General features: G+C 33.0%; 1 protein-coding gene across 11 annotated transcripts in view; it reads left to right on the forward strand.

Annotated features, from left to right (window-relative positions):
* The window catches only part of DGKB (diacylglycerol kinase beta), an 802,099-nt gene that overhangs the window by 627,092 nt on the left and 156,179 nt on the right, over positions 1–18,828 (forward strand). For 10 of the 11 annotated variants that reach the window (XM_077122452.1, XM_077122491.1, XM_077122515.1 and 7 more), the window contains one exon: positions 1,432–1,627. In XM_077122452.1, coding sequence (XP_076978567.1) covers positions 1,432–1,627 — 196 coding nt within the window. Of the gene's footprint in view, positions 1–1,431; positions 1,628–6,956; positions 7,565–18,828 lie in introns of those variants that run through there. The other variant, XM_077122522.1, reaches the window with a different exon arrangement.

The following is an 18,828-nucleotide window of genomic DNA, read 5'->3' on the forward strand; positions in this document are numbered from 1 at the left end:
AAAAAAAAAAGCAACAAAAAGACATCATCGAGACCTTGGTTTCACCCTTATTGAAACAAATTGAATGAAAACTTGGCACTTTCTCTTGAATTTGTTTCTACCACTGCCAAGTAGGTTCAAGATGTGTTGCTTTAGTTCACGGTTCTTATTTTTTGTGAATAAGATGCAATATTAAATTCAGTGTGATGAGGAGAACATGGGAAAAGAGAGTTTTTCTTCATTTTAGTGGAGCATTACCTATTCTAAGTTCAAGAAGCATGTTTGTCATAAGAAAGAGAATAATGAATTGAGTATTAAGAATTTCACTGTATTAAGAAGGGGCAAATGAAACAATCCCACTGCAGATGTCGTTCAATTAATGAAATGCATATCCTCAAAAAAATTCTTTGTAAAACAATGCATTCTATATTTAAATCTCTTCTCATACTCACTTATCACTGAAAACAGGTGAATAGTTTCTGGGATACATTTATAATTTGAAAATTTTAGAAAACTCAAAGCAAATGAATAATTAATAATTTCAAAAATACAAAATAGTCTTATCACTTTCCAAGAATGTCTCATGGGTGGAAATGAAGAGAGAATTCAAAAAATAAAATAGTGAGCATCTGACTATAACAAAGCATTGCCTGTGAGTTCCATAATTTTTAATTATCAAAAAAAGTTTGGTTATTAGACAAAACAAAACAAATATGCCTAATTATTTTTATTTTTCAACCTTTTTTGCAGCAGCAATAAATAATAATAGGAAGAGATTTATTTTGTTGCTACTCTTGTTATTTCCCCCACTCAGCCTACCCTGCCCACCATTGGTTCAGCCTCCTGTGCCTTTCATTGCCTGTGACATGCAGCTTAGAGCTTAATCTAGTCCAAAAAACTCATCCCTGGTAACTTCACTATAATTCAGATCTCTTTGAATCAGTTTTGTACTTTATCTTTTATTTTTTTCCCCAAGTCTTTCTGCCCAAAAGCTGAGACCATGAAAAGTGAATTCTGTTTCTTACTTTCCCCCAACAGTTCCTAGCTGTATGTTTATATAAATAGAAGGCAATTATTAAAATTTCTCCCTGAAATTTGACCAAACCTTCCAAAATAAATCTCTTTGTGACACATTAGAATCTGTAGTTGGTTATATGTAGACACTAACCTGAGTCTTTCCGGATGGCTCTCTGGTAACAAAGGTATACCTATGATTTAATTTGATCATTTTACGGGTTATTGATGATAAATTGTTAATGCTAGTGTCTGCTTTATCTTTTTTTATTGACATTTAAGGCAGTCATCTAAGTGTCCCTAAAAGATTTATTCACAAATGACAAGATTATGCATTTAAAAGTGCTTATTAAAAGGTAAGAAAATACAAAAGAAAAACAATCAAGGAAAGAACAAAAAAAATCTCACTGTTTCTGGTCTTTTCTTTTTACTGATTAGTGTGATGGAGTACAGATAGATTTAATAAACATTTCTCTGGAAGGAATTGCTATTTTGAATATACCGAGCATGCATGGAGGATCCAATCTATGGGGAGAGTCTAAGAAAAGACGCAGCCATCGTCGAATAGAGAAGAAAGGGTCTGACAAGAGGCCTACACTCACAGATGCCAAAGAGCTGAAGTTTGCAAGTCAAGGTAAGTTCTCTAACAATTCATTGTTAATTTTCAAATTGCTTGTTAATTTGCTTTCAGAGGCTTCTCAAATAAAGACTTTCATAATATATTTGCAGTTGTATTTTTCATATTATCAGATTACCATGTATGATTAAATTTTATCATAATGGATTCTAAAATCATGTACAAGCTGCCTATATTTTAAATGGAATTTTATTCTTTATTCTCCATTTCTGGATATAGCTCTTGCTATATGAAATGAAATACATGTGAGTATTTATCATCTAATAAAATAGGGTTTGTTGTACATTAAAGTATTCCTATTATTGAACACTTTAACTAGGATGAATGCGTCTTGGTCAGATGTTTGAGTTGTTGTAATAAAGGTCCAATTACGGTTTTTCTCAGGTTGTGCTACACAAGATTTTATGCTTTGCCTTCTTCAGTCAGGTAGTGATACTGAAACTATCTTACATTAAGCTGTGGCTCTAAAGACCATGTATAATGGCGTCTTTAAATATCCAAGAATAAATTTTGGTTATCTATTCCAATTTTTAAAGAAACTTATACATGTAGCTAAACTGGGAATCAGAACAAATGACTAAAAAGTATGTTAGAGTAGCCATGGATCAAAGAATATCTTCTATGCAGTTGTTTGGTTCGAAAGTATTTGGGTCAGAATTTTCAACTGTATTGTAAAATAGCTCACACTGGGACATAACAGTTAATTCGTGTTGATATATTTTAATGAACGAAGATATCTAAGTGGTGGAATTCTAATAACAGATCATGACCCTAACAATTTATATATTTTGTTCTGTATCTCTTTCATTTTCCACAACTAACCTCTAGCGATGATGGCATTGAGAAGGTAAAGAAAATGTATTGGCTTGGTTCAGTGTAGCAAGGAGAAAACATGAAGAGGTTGTAGCCTTATGACCTTATTTAAAAATAACTAAGTGTGGGAGGTTGGTGGCCTTGGTGGTCGTGGGCAATAGCTTGATGTGTGATGACTTTGGGTACTTGATTCCAGAATCAGCAGTAAGTAGTGGCTTCTGTGATATGGAATTTGTTGGCAAGGATGGCAGAGCTTCATGGGAAAGCGTTAGATCTCCTCTTGAAGGAAGTATTTAGTAAAACCTGCCAATGATGGTAGATTTTGATTTCCCTGGGATGTATAGAAAATCCTGACGAAGTCTTGTCATTTAACACAAGCAGGTTTCCACAATCTCTACTTTAAAATGTTCTACTCATAAATGGGATACAACTGTATGAAAACATGGAGGAATTAGTTTTCCTAAGAGAAATATATAGGAAAAAATTGAGTAGGTTTTGCTATGTGAATTTTTAGATGAGAGGAAAATAGATACAATTATTAGTTTCTAGAAATTATTACCAATTGTATTATATCTATGTTTAAATTCAAGATTAATAGATTTCTAAGAAGAATAGTGAAAAAGGTATAAGTATTCAAATTCATTCCAAAATTGTCCATACTAAGACTAAACTTAAAAATCTCTTTTTAAGTGAACACACCCTATTATGTGATAGATATATCCTTATTGATTCCTTCCTGCAATATTTTATATTCTGTATATATACAAAATAATTTCCAGGCTTACTTTTCTAGTGAACCATCACATCTCCATATATGGGATGTCCTTTGTATGCTCCAGATATTTATCTGAATGGATTCTCAGTGACTCAGGTCTCAACCATATTTCCTCACTGGACTGTTCAGAGTCTGTAAGACTAATGGCCGTGGTCTGCTAGGACAGGTGTCAGTCACACCCCCACAGGGCCACGGCCGAGATGCTGCTTGCTTGGACTCACTCACCCCCTTTGTATGCTTTGTTCAGGAATGCACGTTTGAGATAAAGGACAAAGTCACATGGGTGTTGTCACAGACTGTCAGGACCCAAACTGTAAGAAAAGCTCTCTTTTCCCATTATGTCTTCTTGCTTTCTAGTATGAAATTATTAACACCATGTTCCTATAAATAGTGGGAAAGGAAAAAGTGGGGTACAGTGGATTTGTGTCTTAGGAACACATTTTTCTGAATGTACAGATGGAGAAAATAACCACTCAGAGAATTTTTGAAAGTCATAAGATGAGCAGTAGCAGAAGCATTTTTATGACCAATTAGGCTCATTTTTTCATTCACTTTCTTAACCAACTATGCTTGCAGTTTGGATTTAGCTTTATCTCAGTACATATGTAACCTTAGTGCTAAATATGACCATATGAGTTGAGTGTGAAAAAAGAGACTTCTATGTACTAATCAGTGTTTTCTTTTTATTAATTTCATTGAATATTTTTCATTTTTATATGTTTTGTAGTAGAAGAGCTAAATATGTCTTAAAATGCTTTTCTTAAGTTTTGATTTCATGTTTATTCTGCTAGTTCTTTAATGTTATACTTAATAGTCAGAAATGAAATTTGCTACTTAAAATATCTACATTTGTCCCTTTCCTAAATATAATATTTTCTATTACTTGATTTGGTTTTCAAATTCTTTATGCCAAAATAGCATTTGTATTAACGGTGAGGGTCAGCTGTATTTTAAATTTAAAACAGTATTTAAATCTTTCAAATTTCCACAAACTGATTTATAAGCACTGACTTTTGAATGAATAATAGCAAAAATGGCTCTAGTCCAATAAGTTGTTGTAGTTGTGGTTTTATGCATATTTAAGTTAATATGTAAGAAAAACATAAGGAAAGAAATTTAAAAATTAATGATGAACTTCCTTCTTTTTCAAGAAGCACTTTCTTGAAATAATAATTAAAAGTTTTCAGATAGGCCTCTATCAGAAATTTAAGCTATGTTATTAACTATATTGAAATGGAAACTTGTTTGCATAAACTTTTGAAAGTTGTTTTTTTTTTTTGTTAAGCCTATATAACTTTGTCCATGTAATAGAAATAAATTATTTTATTTCATAGTAGGGTTTAAATTAAATTAAGAAGTCCACATTAAAAAAATTTTTAATGACATAGACAAAAGATACAGTATCAGGATTAGAGAATTGAATACTTATTACATTATGCCACACATAATTTGGGACTGCACAGTTAATTTGCATGAAATATTTAAAGACATTCACAGCATAAGATCAGAATACTTTCAACTAATGAATTCATTGATTGGAAATTTTTCTGTTCATTTAATTTAGAGTTTGCCAAAATTATAAGTACTTCATTAAATTAAATTACTATTTCAGCAAAATATTCTAAAACATTTGGCTGTGATTCTTAAACATATTCACACTCATCTAGTTCAGTAGATATTTCCTTTGCTTTATTTTTTTATAAATACATATGAGTGTATTATATGTAGATGCATGGTCTTTAAGGAAAATTGTAAAGCAGGCCCAGTTGGTCTTCAATGTCCTTAGCTTTAATAGTCAATCTTCCTTCTAATTTCCTTCAGTTGCTGAGTTCATCTTTGTCTCACCCTCTTCTGAATTAAATCCAAACCTCAGAAAGATGTCTAATAAATTCATTCACATTAATGTATAAATGATGGATTGCAGATGAAAGTAGAATATTTGCATTTTGAAAGAAATAAAGGCCTTCAGCTAAAACGTTATTTTTCAAACTATGTTACAATGAGTTATAGCTGCAGTGTTTCAGCAGTTCTGTAAAAACTTTTTTCAACTTCATTATTGCTATATTTTTGAGCAATAAAAAAACTATAATAAGAACATACACTAAAGTGAGTTCTATAAAAGCATTTTGTCTTATTAACTATTCTCAAATCATTAGCCTGTATTACCAGATAGTTCCTCTTCTCATCCTCTTCCTCCTCTTTCATCTTCTTCCTTTCCTTCTGTTTCTCTGTCTCCCTCTCTCTCTCTCTCTCTCTCTCTCTCTCTCTCTATATATATATATATATATATATATATATATATATATATAATATGTGTATATTTATATAAATAACTATAGCATTAATTGGAAAGTTTGTGACTCTGTGGTGATCTTTTTTTTAGTGTGTTTGTGTGTATTTAATGAGGACTATTGTAGAAATGGGTACATTACCTCTGCAGAACATGTGAGCCACATGCAATTAAAAGACCAGCAAGCTCATATGCTTTTGCTTGACAAAAGTACCAAACAGTGCATAACAAGTGATGGAAGTAAAGACAAGATGACTATAGCAATATTTTAAATGAAGCAGGGAGAATCACTTTTTAGGAAAAATTGTGCTGATATGGAAACTGCATTAGTTAATTATCTCCCCTAAATAATATAGTTGTACTAGGTGATATATTACGCTCACTTTTTTCAAAGAAGAGTTGTGATGTAGGCATGCCCACAACTGCAGTTAAGGAGCCAGCAATGGAATTGAAAATCAGCATTTCAACTTATTATGCAAAATAAAATAACTTGGACTAATTGAAACTATGAGTGAATATCTGACAGCACAAAACATTTTATCATATTTATTACTGACAAAGTTTAAAAACTATGTTGAGGTGCTTTTGAAAATATGTTTTAGCCAATGAGGATTTCTTAAAGAAAGTGAGCCATTTATAGTTATTTAATCAATTTAGTTTGGAAAATTCGAGTAAACAATTCTACTTTCCAGGAATGGCATCAGAATAGGTCTTAATTGGCAATTGAGATGTAAAAAAGTTCATAGCATTTATGACTACACTTCTGTCCTGTTCAGGGTGTTCACATTGCCACAACAAACACAACAAAATGCTGCAGTCACTGAGGTAATAGGACAGACATGACATTGCAAATATCTTCATTAAATAGCCTCTTTACTCTTGCAGACTGACTGTGTTGAAAATGTTCATGTCAAGCTCCAAAATATATTTGTACAAATAGAATTCTCTTTTATTTACAGTTTTTAAAGATACATTGCTTCATTTGCAAAAATAAAAAAATAAATAAACTTCTGCCTTTTTTAAAAAGTTTGAAAACCACTGAACCAAAATAATTACAGTCAAATGATAGAGTGTCACTAAGGGAGGCCTGACCCGTGTGGTTGGACTCCCTGCTTGAAAGCTCATTGAAGGTGAATATCTAGTCTGCTTCCGGATACAACTAGCCAGGTATTTTTCAAACAAAAGAGTGTTTAAAAAACTAATTAATAATATATCATCAAGAAATTTTAGTTGACTCCATTCACATTTACCAATTCTAATTCTTTTATTTGAGCAGTTTCCCAAAGTGCAGCATGTGCTCCATTGATGGAAAAAGACGTTTTGATGACGCATGGATGAATATTTTAAAATTTAATAGTTTTATATTTACTATTGTAGTTGCATTCTGTTTATGGCAAGTGATGCTGATTTTTATTTGCAGTAGTTGCCCAATTTTTGTTTTTGAATAGGTCCACTTATGTAAAAATGGAGAAAAAATAAACTAAATAATGATACAGGAGGAACCTGGATACAGCAAAAATTGTGAAGGTGGTACAAGAAAGATTGAAGCTTAGAAAACTGTACTAAGCTACTGTTACAGCTCCCCACCTTATATTATAAACCCTTGTTATGTTATAAACATTATTTTTATTCTTCAGCATCTTCTTGAATAAAATTTTCTATGGCTCAGTTCTCCTAGAATAAGCTTGTCAGTAAACTTTTCACCCAACATGTCCCCCCAACTCCACCTCTGTATGTTGTCTTTATGTACTGTTCTAGAGAAGACCATACCCTCATTCTTCCTAAGAGTCAGAGGAATGAGACTGAGCATCTAATGGAGCAATCAGGAATCTCTTCACAAACTGGGTGTGTGTGTGTGTGTGTGTGTATATACATATATACACACACACACACACACATATATATATATATGCACACACACACATTATATATATATATATATAAAGCAGGAAGAAAAAAACTAAGTGAATAACCATTTTAATCAAAGACAATAAATGAGATGTCTGGGAACGCTTGCAAAACTCAGATTTCTTTTGCCTATAAGGATAAATAAGGTAACTGGCTTTAATATCTCCATTTAAAAAGTGGGGACAGTGAGACCTGGTAGAAGCATGATTAATCTTTACGTGCTGTACATAGTATTGCCTGGAAAACTGCACAGGGAGCATTTAAATGGTAAGTCTCTGGCACTTTTTATACCTTGTAAAAGTTATACTTACTTGAAAGATTATAGTAATGGATATTTGTCATCCATTATTATCAAGTTTTTTCTAGACATTGCAAGGGTTATTTAGGGTAATTTAGAAGTCAGAGTTTTAAGTTGTCTATATATAACTGCGACATTCATTTTAAAGCTGTAGATGATGTATTTGGCATCCTAACACCGGCAAGCAGAACAATTTCCAAGCATTTAAATTCAGTGATTAAATCAATTGAATTTAGGAAGAAGAAAAGGGTTTCATGATGCATTATTTTACCTGGATGTTAATTAGTTGAAAAAAAGATTATGGCATTTAAGATGTTGTATTTCACACGCACACACAAAAAAATGCAGATAATAATATCATCATAATTTCATTGGTTGGAAACAGATAGATCCAAAGGTATCTAGTAACCTTTAAGGAGAAGTCTCAGAATGGGTTCCTACTTGTGTCTTTTCAAACTATTTCGTTTGAATTTTCCAGCAATTGCTACTGCAAACAATTGCACATATTTAATAAATCTCTCTAAATATCAATATTACATATACCTACATATCTTTATGTCACTGCTCTCTGATATTTTTCATCAAAGTCACACTTTTAAAGTTTATGCATTAGTAGTAAAAATAAATTAGGGAATATAAAACCATAATTCTTGATCATAAAAATAGAAATGTATTTTCAAAATAATAAACCATGTATTCCAACTATTGTTGACTTTTGGTCTGACTATCCTATTAAAGTTTACATGTTAAGAAGTGTTGTTAAAATGTCTATTTGGCATGGTACTGTAAATACTGCAGAGAAACTGCTATCCTCCTAAAAATTTGTAAAGCAGATATCAGAAAGATGAATAAAAGAATATTTTGGGAACAATGGAAACTCTAGAAGAAAATCTTTGGGATACCCCTATATTCCTTCTGGAGCTATGTAAAATAACTTTCTATGGCTAACATCATTGCCATTTTCCCCTGTTCAACAGTCAAATTTTCAAAATCTGACTTGCATTATAGTATAACTCTAGATACAACCTGTCATGTGGACCTCTTATGAAAAAATTGGTAAGGCGGCGAAATCATTTTGTGTCAAATATAAAAATTTAATAATCACTTCAATGAAAAAAGAGTGTATTCTAGCGCATCGAGGAGCTCATTGCCAAAAGGGATAGAGTCCTTATTTGAAATTGAAATTACAAAAATGGGGAAAATCCAGAGAATGAGTAGGGAGGAGAGGCTGAACAAGGAGTCACTTGCCTTCATCTGATGAATCTAGGAAACTTTAGAAAAATGATTTTTTTAGGAGCAGTGCATTTTGGAAAACGTAAGGTCTGGCAATCAGTGTAATAGTGCAAGCAGAAGACGGAAAGGGATTTGCTTCCTTGAAGTTATGGCACAAGCTGTTATCCTACCTGACTTCTAAAATGGAATACCTTTTCTGTCTTAGAAATTTTAAATGTCATTCTAAGATCCTTCTACATTTCTAGTTATTAGTTTAATTGTAACTTAAAAAAATGATGAAAAGTACATGCTTTAATAAGTCATTTACTAAAAGATTTTGATGTCTAATAGCAGTAATAAAGTTACCATCTTGTTTCTTTGACATTGGGATCCAGTCCCAAGTCTGTCATCTACCCAGGATAAGCCTGCATTGATAATTTTAATTAAATTTAATGTATATAGTGGTGGAAATTATATATAAAACATATAAAATTGATTTCCAAGTTAAATAAATATTGGCTGATTTTATATTTGTCAATTCTTAGAGCATTCTTCCAAATATTAGGGACATAAAATTTCCAGACAGGAGAACAACCATATAAAATTGTCTCAAATATAAAGCTCTATCGATATCTTGCCACTGGTGGGTTATAATTTGGAGATCATGTAATAGATGTCTGCCAGAAAATTGCAATGATTTTTCCTCAAATAGGACATATGACAATAGATTAGGGAGTATTTTTAAAATTATGAACTTGGAAAAACTATCAAAATGGCATGAAGTCAGCTGCATAAGTGCTAAGCATAAGTCATAGTTCTATTTTTTCTGCATTGGTATTAAGAACTGTTCTTTCTTTTCCATCAAGATAGAAACTAATAACTATGAGAAACTATAACTAATTGAGAATGAAACTTCAGTTGTACCATGTTGTGAAGAGACATCTCATTTAGAAATTTCAAGTCACACCAGGAAAGCTACTGGACTTTTATTTAATATATATAATTTTCCAGTTACTTTAATGAATGTAATAAGATGGCCATAGTTGAGCATCTCGTTTTCTTTGCATACATTTGTCCAGCTCCTGAGGGGGTGCCAAAGGTATCTGGTAGAGAGCAAAGAATTAAGAGAATTAAGCCATAACTGTTCTTGAGAGAATTAAGCCATAACTTCTACTGCATCGGCTTTGAGTTGTATGAATTTGACTAAGGCATCTGACAACTGGTTTTCCATTGCCATGAATTTAGTTTCCATGAATCTAGGTATTTGTTATATAGAGCTAATTAACAGATAATTGATAACTTCTGGTAGTGGCCAGTCACCTTATTTTTGTGGGAATCAGTAAAATATAGATCAACAACCCACCACTGAATAATCATTCTCCTGGCTTAATAAAAATAGTTCTATCGCTCTTCCTTTGGTAAACTGCTTATACACTTGGTTTAATGGTGTGTCTGTTTTAGGCAGTGTCTATTGGCTGCTGTACAGAATCAGCTATCAGGTTAAGCTAAATATTGAGGCCTGAATAGTGATTGCAAGGTAACAGTCGTGTAAAATAAGGCTGAAAGTCTCCACAGACAAACATGACTAATTTAAATGAGCACTGGAGAGCTTTTTGAAAACACTCAAATGTCTGATGAATGCCTTGCAGTTATTCTAATTATCCCATAATATGGCATGAAATAATCTCATTTAATCCTTTTATTTACAAAGTAGTCCCTATTATCATTTTATTTTACCTGTTCAAGCTCTGAAAAATTGTTCCATCTTGAGATTCATTAAAGAGAATAATTATATTTTACAGATTGGCAGAAAGAAAATGTATTTTTGAACAATTCTATTTCCCTGAACACTTGTTCATTTCAGGGTGGAAGACAGGTCTATTAAGTACCTTCTACCCTTTTTTAAACATGTCAAAACTAACTATTAATACTGAAATTAGTAATATGATTCTTATTTAATGAAATAAGTTGCTATTTGTGGAACTCAATTTCTGTGAATGAAACACAAATATGGCACTTTTTTAAAAAATATTTAATTTAAAAAGACATTAAAGATGCTTCTTATGCACGAAGATTTAAACTCACATCTCCTCTGATAAAACCCTAGCATACTGACTCTTTCCCTACTGGTTCTTAAGAATATGTGCTTTCCAATCCAAAAAAGCTAAATAAAATGTTTTCCTACCAAGTCTCTGGCATTCAAAATTTCAGAGTTACTCTAAACAAGAAAATCAACCAATACCGAAGACCATTCCATTTCTAGATTTACTGAAAGTTTCCTGAGATTTGTGATTAGAATCTTTTCAAAATTAAGAAGTCCTATGCAAAAAAAAAAAGTGACTTCAACAGGAAATATGTCTGGGACAGGTCACTTCATATTTTAGCATGTTTGTCCTGTGTAATAAACTTTCATGATCAAATGTGAGTGGGTACTGTAACTCTTACCCCAAATCTTTCTGGTAACTAATTGTGTGAGCAATAATGAAATGATGCATTTATCAGTGATGGTTTTGCTATACTTTCTATACTTTATGGTAAGCGCTTTCTTCCCTTTCATTATGTGTAGTCCTTTCTTAACAGCACAGCCAGTTCCCTAAGACTGAACATCTAGTGGGCCTAGTGGGAAGCAAGGAGTCAATATATTTTACACTTAGAATGAAAGTGCAAAAGACTTTTTTTTTTTTATTTAAAAAAGAAAACAATAATTGCCCAGGTTCGATTCCTGGACCATACACCAACCCCTGCACACCCCCCCCCAAAAAAAACAGTAATTGCATCAAACTTAAATAGCAATTTAAAATATGTGTAGGACTTGAAGAGCTCTCAGATATTTGCAATGAATTAACATGTCTGTCTCATTTTTTAACATATGTAACTAAAATCTATGGCCATATTAACACTGCTGTTTTGAATTGGGGCTTGAATCCGAGGGTTCCTCCTTTTTAGTGGTTACGCATTATTTTTTAATTTCCTCACTAATATACTTTTCTCCTTCATATTAGTGAAACATGTTTATTTCAAAGGTTTACAGAAGGCCTTTATCTTAATTATTTTATTATAACTATTTTATATTTCCATTGCTGTTTTTAAATTTATGCTGTTTGGTTTCTAGATGTTTTATATATGTTATTGTAAACATTACTTTTCATCCACAAGTTCATACAAAAGTCAGTGATTAACAAGAAGCTATAACAGGTGTTTTCATTCTTGAGGAAAGGAATGAATGTGATGTTTATGGTGTATTCTGAAATTTAATTTCCTTTGCAAATAAAAAAACATTTTGTTATCTGAAATATTGTAAATAAAACAAAAATAAAATCAAGGCCTTAATTTAGGCATAAAAGTCAAGTTAAACTTTAAAAACCTTTATATTTAAACCTTCTCGCAGACGTTAATAAATAAAGGCACTTACTAGTGAGTGCCCAGGTGAACGTTGTAGGTCACAGATGACTGTGAGAGTGTGTGTCCGCTTGCATATGTGCTCACTGTGGCTTATGGGGAAAGGCCAATGGATATATAAGTATCATAATGAAGGACAGAAGAAAAACATCATTTGAACACAAATTATTTTGGAAGGCCCAATCAGTAAACTGATTTTGTTTGTGTTTTAATTGTGGGAGGAGGGACTCTGGGAGAACAAAAGTTTCTCTGCAAAACAAAGCATTATCTCAGTTACTCCAAGGGAAAAGAAAGATGAAAATTGGCAGAGGGGAGAAAGGAACTCTTTCTTTTCTGTCTTCACTTCCTTTTTCTACCACACATGATCGTTTAATAATAATTGATTCTTTGGATTCATCCTAGAGATAAGAAGACATATTCTTGGTATTTCTTCTCCTCCTGTGTTACTTTCTTCCTCGTGGTGAGATCATGGAATACAGTATTTGTTTTCTGCTCTCCCTTTGGTTGCACGTCTTCCTTCTCTCCCTTTTCTTACAAAGATGGTACTGGCAAGAACTGCTCTCTGGAAGCCACATAAACAAACTGCCCAGCACTGACTCCGCTGACCTGGTGGCAGAGACTAAGGCACTTCAGCGACTGGCTGCTTTTCAATTTCTGTTTCCCTCCTGGAGGTGCAATGCATTGCTGGGGTATTGCATAGGGCTATTTATAAAAGGCCTCTATAAAGTAAGCTGTAGGAGTAAGTATGAGCTGCCTAACAAATTAATTCCTTGTGAGATGCTGCCTGCTGGGGTGAAAATAAATTATACTGGGAGACAGGGGACAGGTAATGGTCCTGAGCTATGCTGAAAAATTCTCTTCAAACTGGCCCTGACTGTGTGCCAATAGATGTGGCAGTCACTGTCAACAAGATTTACTGTACTTCCACATAAGACTCAGCAAGAGAGGAAAGGTTGAAGGAGTTCTGTTTTGTTTGAAGTTTAGTGCCTCTTGCTTCTGAAGTCACACATTCTTGGAAGCAGGGTTGCAAGAAGCTCAAGACTTTGAATTTTTATTTTATCGTCTTTGCATATGATAGCATTTCATCATTGTTGTTGATGCTGCTATTTTTAAGTTAAAAAGGAAAACGATCTCACAGGATTAAAGTATAGGATTCCAGGGTCTTATACAACAGAAAGTTTAATCATAGCTCATCTTTACTTGCCATCTTAGAATAATATGTTTCTACCACCTCAAATATCATTCTCCAATCTTCATAGACAACCCTAGGGTAGATTTCATCTTTAAGAATAGTATGTCTGCTTAAAGAATGATGAGTTTCCATTGTTCTGTTTCCAGTGGTCCGCATATCATGTCTTAAATCTAACATTCTGCCTATATAAAATCTTCACATGTACAAAAAATGTACATATAGCTATTTTGCCATGAATGATCAGTGAATGAAAAGATCATGTTTCTATTACTTCGTTTTTGACCTATTTGCCTGCTTAACTGATAGTTCTAGCTTCATGAGTAATTGTGTGGGATGTATGGAACTTTAAAGACTGTATAAAATTGTGCTCAACTCTTGAATTGAACAAATGGATTGCCTTTGTATTAACTCATTTTTTTCCAAGACTCGTTAATAGGTTTTTGAAAACCATTTTACAATGAGCTATGCATATTTGATGGATAAATGCATAAATAACAACCACATGACACCAGAAATGTCAATATGCACATAAGTCATTCATTCAGTAGCTGATTATGTACACAGCCAATATGATTTGTGACCACTCATGCTCTCATTCACTCTACTCAAGCCAACCAGCTTTTTGATGCCCATCAAATAGACCAAGTAAACCATCTCAGAATCTCTGCACTGATATTCCCTCTGCCGAGAATATTCTTACCTCAGATCTTCACATGGTTTCCCATGTCTTTTCCCTTACTTTTTTTTTGCCACATAGGAAAGGCTTTCCCTGAACATCCATTTAAAATATTGTGCTATTGCCACCTTACCCTAGCCCCCTCCTTTGTGTTACCCTGTTTTACAACCCAAGCAGTTTAAAAAAACTTTAACAGATATACAGTTGATACATTTTGACAAAGTGTACTTTGACAAAGTGTTGTAACCACTCTCCTAGATCAAGAAATGGAACATTGCCAGCATCTCAGAAGCCCGTCAAGTCGATGCTTGTTGTGTAACAGGCTTGTATGAGCCTGTGGTGCTGAATTTTGAATTTTGTATAAGTTGAATTATATGTCACATATTTGTTCACATCTGGTGTGGTGGATTGAATTGTGTACTCCATTTTGGACATTTTCTTATTCTTGGTTAGCATACTGGTGGGTGTGGACCCACACAGTGTAAATAGGATTTCTTGAAGATGTTACTTCAGTTAAGGGGTAGACCAACTGAATCAAGTTGGACTTTAATCCAGTTCACTGGAGTCCTTTATAAGCAGAACAAAATTCAGAAAAAGAGAGGAAAAAGCCAGAGGAAGCAAGCCAGACGTCAACAGAATTCTGAGGGAAAAGGAGAAGACATTCCATGTGCATTATTATGTGATAGAAAGGCCAAGAACTAAGGATCACTGGCAACCAGCCCCAGAATGCCACAGTCTTCACGGTCAATTTTGGACTTCTCCTAGCCTTAAATCAAGAGCCAATAAATTCCCTTTATTAAAGCCAACTCATTGGTGGTATTTATTTTTCAACTAGGTTGTTTAAAAAAAAAAAAAAAAACTTTAAATTCTAATTTGCTCTTTCTGAAAACCTCTTGGCTATTCTAGAATTATACTACTGAAAAAATTTGAATATCTTCTTTGGAGAAATTTCTGTTGAAGTCTTTTGCCCATTTTTTTAAATGGGTTATTTGTCTTTTTATAGTAGGATTTCTTTTGATATTCTGAATGTTAAACCTTTCTTGAATATGTGGCTTCCAAATACCTTCTCCCATTTTGTATGTCACCTTTTTTACTTGCTTGATAAAGTCCTTTGACATACGAAAGTTTTTAATTTTATGAGGTCCATTTATATGCTATTTCCTTTTGCTTGTGTTTTTTATGTATGTATCTATGTATAAAATCTAAGAAACCACTTTCTACACAAGGTCCTGAAGTTTTATAGTTCTTAAATTTAGGTTTTTGATTCGACTTAATTATTGTATATGGTGTGAAGTAGGGGTCCACCCTCATTGTTTTATATGTGGATATCCAGTTTTTTTTTTTCTTATTTGTTGAAAAGACTATCCTTTCCCCCACTAGGTTGTAATTGACACCCTTGTCAATGATCATTTGGCCAAAGGTGTGAGCATTTACTTCTGAACTCTGAATTCAATTTTGTCTATATGTCTGTCCTTGTGCCACTACCATACTGTTTTGTTTACTGTAGCTTTGTAATAAGTTTTCAAATCAGAAAGTGTGAAACCTCCTCAGGGATGCTTATTCTTCCATATGAATTTGATGATTGCCTTTCTCATTTCTGAGAAGTCTGCTGGAGTTTTGATTGTTACTACATGGAATCTGTATATGACTTTTGGTAGAACTGACATTTTAGCAATATTCAGTCTCCCAATACGTGAACATGGAATTCCTTCCATTTTTTAGGTCTTGCATAATTTATTTCTGCAGTGTTTTGTAGTTTGTACAAGTCCTTTACATCCTTGGTTACATGTATTCCTAGATATTTGCTTCTGATAGTTGCCATTTTAAATGGATTTTTTTTCTTGATTTACTCTTTGAATTGTTTATTACCAGTGTATAGAAACACCACTGATTTTTTCATATTGCTCTTGTATCTCACCACTTTGTTGAATTTGTTTATTAGCTCTAGTAGTTTTGTTGTGGACTTTTTAAAGATTCTTTATATATGTCATATGTACACAGAAAGAGATTTTCTTGTTCTTTTCCTATTTGGAGGTCTCCAACTTCTTTTTATTGCCCAAGTGCCTTGCTTAGGACTTCGAGCACAATGTTGAATATCACTCATAACAGTAGATATTCTCGTCTTATTCCTGATCTTAGGGCAGAAGCTTTTGGTCTTTCACCATTGTGTATGATGTTAGCTATGGGTTTTTCATGTTAAGGATGTTTCCTTCCAGTTCTTGTTTTATGAGTTTGTAATCAGGAAAGGGTAATGAATTTTGTCAAATGCCCTTTCTCCATCAATCACAATGATCATATGATTTTATTCCTTCATTCTACTAATGTTGTCTATTACATTAATGAATTTTCTTAAGTTGACCCACCCTTATAACCTGGGATAAACCCCATTTGATCATGGCATATTAGTCTTTTAATGTGCTTGTTAGATTCAGTTTGCTAGTATTTCTGTTGCAGATTTTTTCTTCTGTGTAAATGAGGGGTATTGGTATGTAATTTTATTTTCTTGGGATATCTTTATTAGGATTTGATATTAGAGTGATCCTGACCTCTCAGAATGAGTTAGGAAGTGTTCCCTTTAATTTTTTTTGGAAGAATGTGACCAAGATTGCTGTTATTTCTTCCTTGAATGTTTGGTAGAATTCACCAGTGGAGCCATTAGATCCTTGGCTTTACTTTGTTGGGAGGTTTTTGATTATTGATTCAATGTCCTGTTACTGATCTCTTGAGATCTTTTATTTCTTCTTGAGTTAGTTTAGGTAACTTGTGTGCATCCAGAAATTTTGTCCTTTTCATCTAGGTTATCTTATTTGTTGGCATGCAATAGTTTTTAAAATCCTCTTATAATCTGATCTTTATATCTGTAATACCCCCCCATTTCATTCCTGATTCTAGTTACTTACATCGTCTCTCTTGTTTTCTTTGTTAGGTTTGCAGATTTTATTGATCTTTCTGAAGCACCATCTTTTGGATTTGTTTATTCTCTCTGTTGAGTTTTTTTCCCTATTATTTTCTATTTCATTTATCTCTACTCTAATCTTTTTTTTTTCCCCTTCATTCTGTTTCTTTTGCTTTCTTTTTCTAGTTCCTACAGGTGTGAGGTTAGTTTTCTGATTTGAGCTCTGTCTTCTTTTTTATTGTATTTGAAACTGTAAATTCCCCTCTGAGGACAGCCTTCACCATGTCCCATACGTTTTGGAATGTTGTTTTCTCATTTTCATTTGTCTCAAGATATTTCCTGATTTCCCTTGTGATTTCTTCTTTGGTGCATTGACTGTTTAAGAACATGTTGTTTAATTTCCATATCTTTGTGGATTTTCTAGTGTTCCTTCTGCTATTGGTATCTGGCTTCATTCCATTGTGGTTAAAGAAGATGTTTTGTATAATTTCAGTGTTTTTAAATTTATTTAGATTTGTTTTGTGACCAACCATGGGTCTTTCCTGGAGAATGACCCATGTGTACTTGAGAAAAATGTCTGTTCTGTTGTTTCGGAGTATGGTATTCTTTATATTCTTTTAGGTCTAGTCCATTTAGAGTGTTGTTCAAGTTCTCTGTTTCCTTATTGATCTTCTGTCTAGGTGTTCTACCCAATGATAAAAGTACTATATTGAAGTCCCCAATTGTTAATATGAAGTGTCAATTTGCCTCGTATAACTTCTTGGTGGATTGACCCCTTTATTTATATAGTGTTATTTTTTGTCTCTTGTAACAATTTCTGCTTAAAGTACATTAGTCCTATACTAATATAGCTATCCCTGCTTTCTTTTTGTTACTATTGCATGAAATATTTTCCCCATCCTTTCACTTTCAACCTATTTGTGTCTTTGTGATTCTCTTGTATACAACATATTTGGGTTATGCTGTTGTTTTATAGTTTTTGCAATCTGTGTCTTTGGATTGGGGAATTTAATCCATTAAGTTCAATAACACTGAACTTAATACATTCAGTGTTATTACTGATAAGGCAGGACTTTCTTCAGCCATTTTGTCCTTTGTTTTTCATGTCATATTTTTTTGACCCTCTTTTCCTTTAATGCAGGCTTGATTTGTGTGTAATCGTCCTTTGTGATGTAACTGATTGATCCCTTTCTATTTTCCATTTCTGTGTTTATTGTAAATACTCTATTATCTGTTACTCTGATGTTTGTATTGTGTGACCTGTCTATAATCTACTAGTTAAAAAAAAATCAGCTTCAGTAGCATTCACAGTCTCTACTCCTATACCCCCTAACTACCCTTTATTTAGTTTTTGTCACGCATCACTTTTTTATATTGTATGTGTCCATAATATGGAACTATGATTACTCCCTATTTAATTGTATTCTGAATCTTATAAGAAATAAAGAGTAGAGTTACATACTGAAGATACAATACTATTGGGTTTTGGCTTCACCTCTGTAATTGCTTTTACTGGAGATCTTCATTCTTCATACTGCTACAAGCTACTATCTCCTGACCTTTCTTCTCAACCTGAAGAATTCCCTTTAGCATTTCTTGTAGGACTGATCTCTTGGTGATGAATGTTTGCCTGTTATGTTTATCTGTGAATGTCTCATTTTTTGAAAAAAAGAAAAGGTATATAATTTTGGGCTGACAGTCTTTTTCTTTCAGTACCTTGAATACATCACACCACTCTT

The sequence above is a fragment of the Tamandua tetradactyla genome, chromosome 1, assembly GCF_023851605.1.
Source record: "Tamandua tetradactyla isolate mTamTet1 chromosome 1, mTamTet1.pri, whole genome shotgun sequence".
Taxonomy (NCBI): Eukaryota; Metazoa; Chordata; class Mammalia; order Pilosa; family Myrmecophagidae; genus Tamandua; species Tamandua tetradactyla.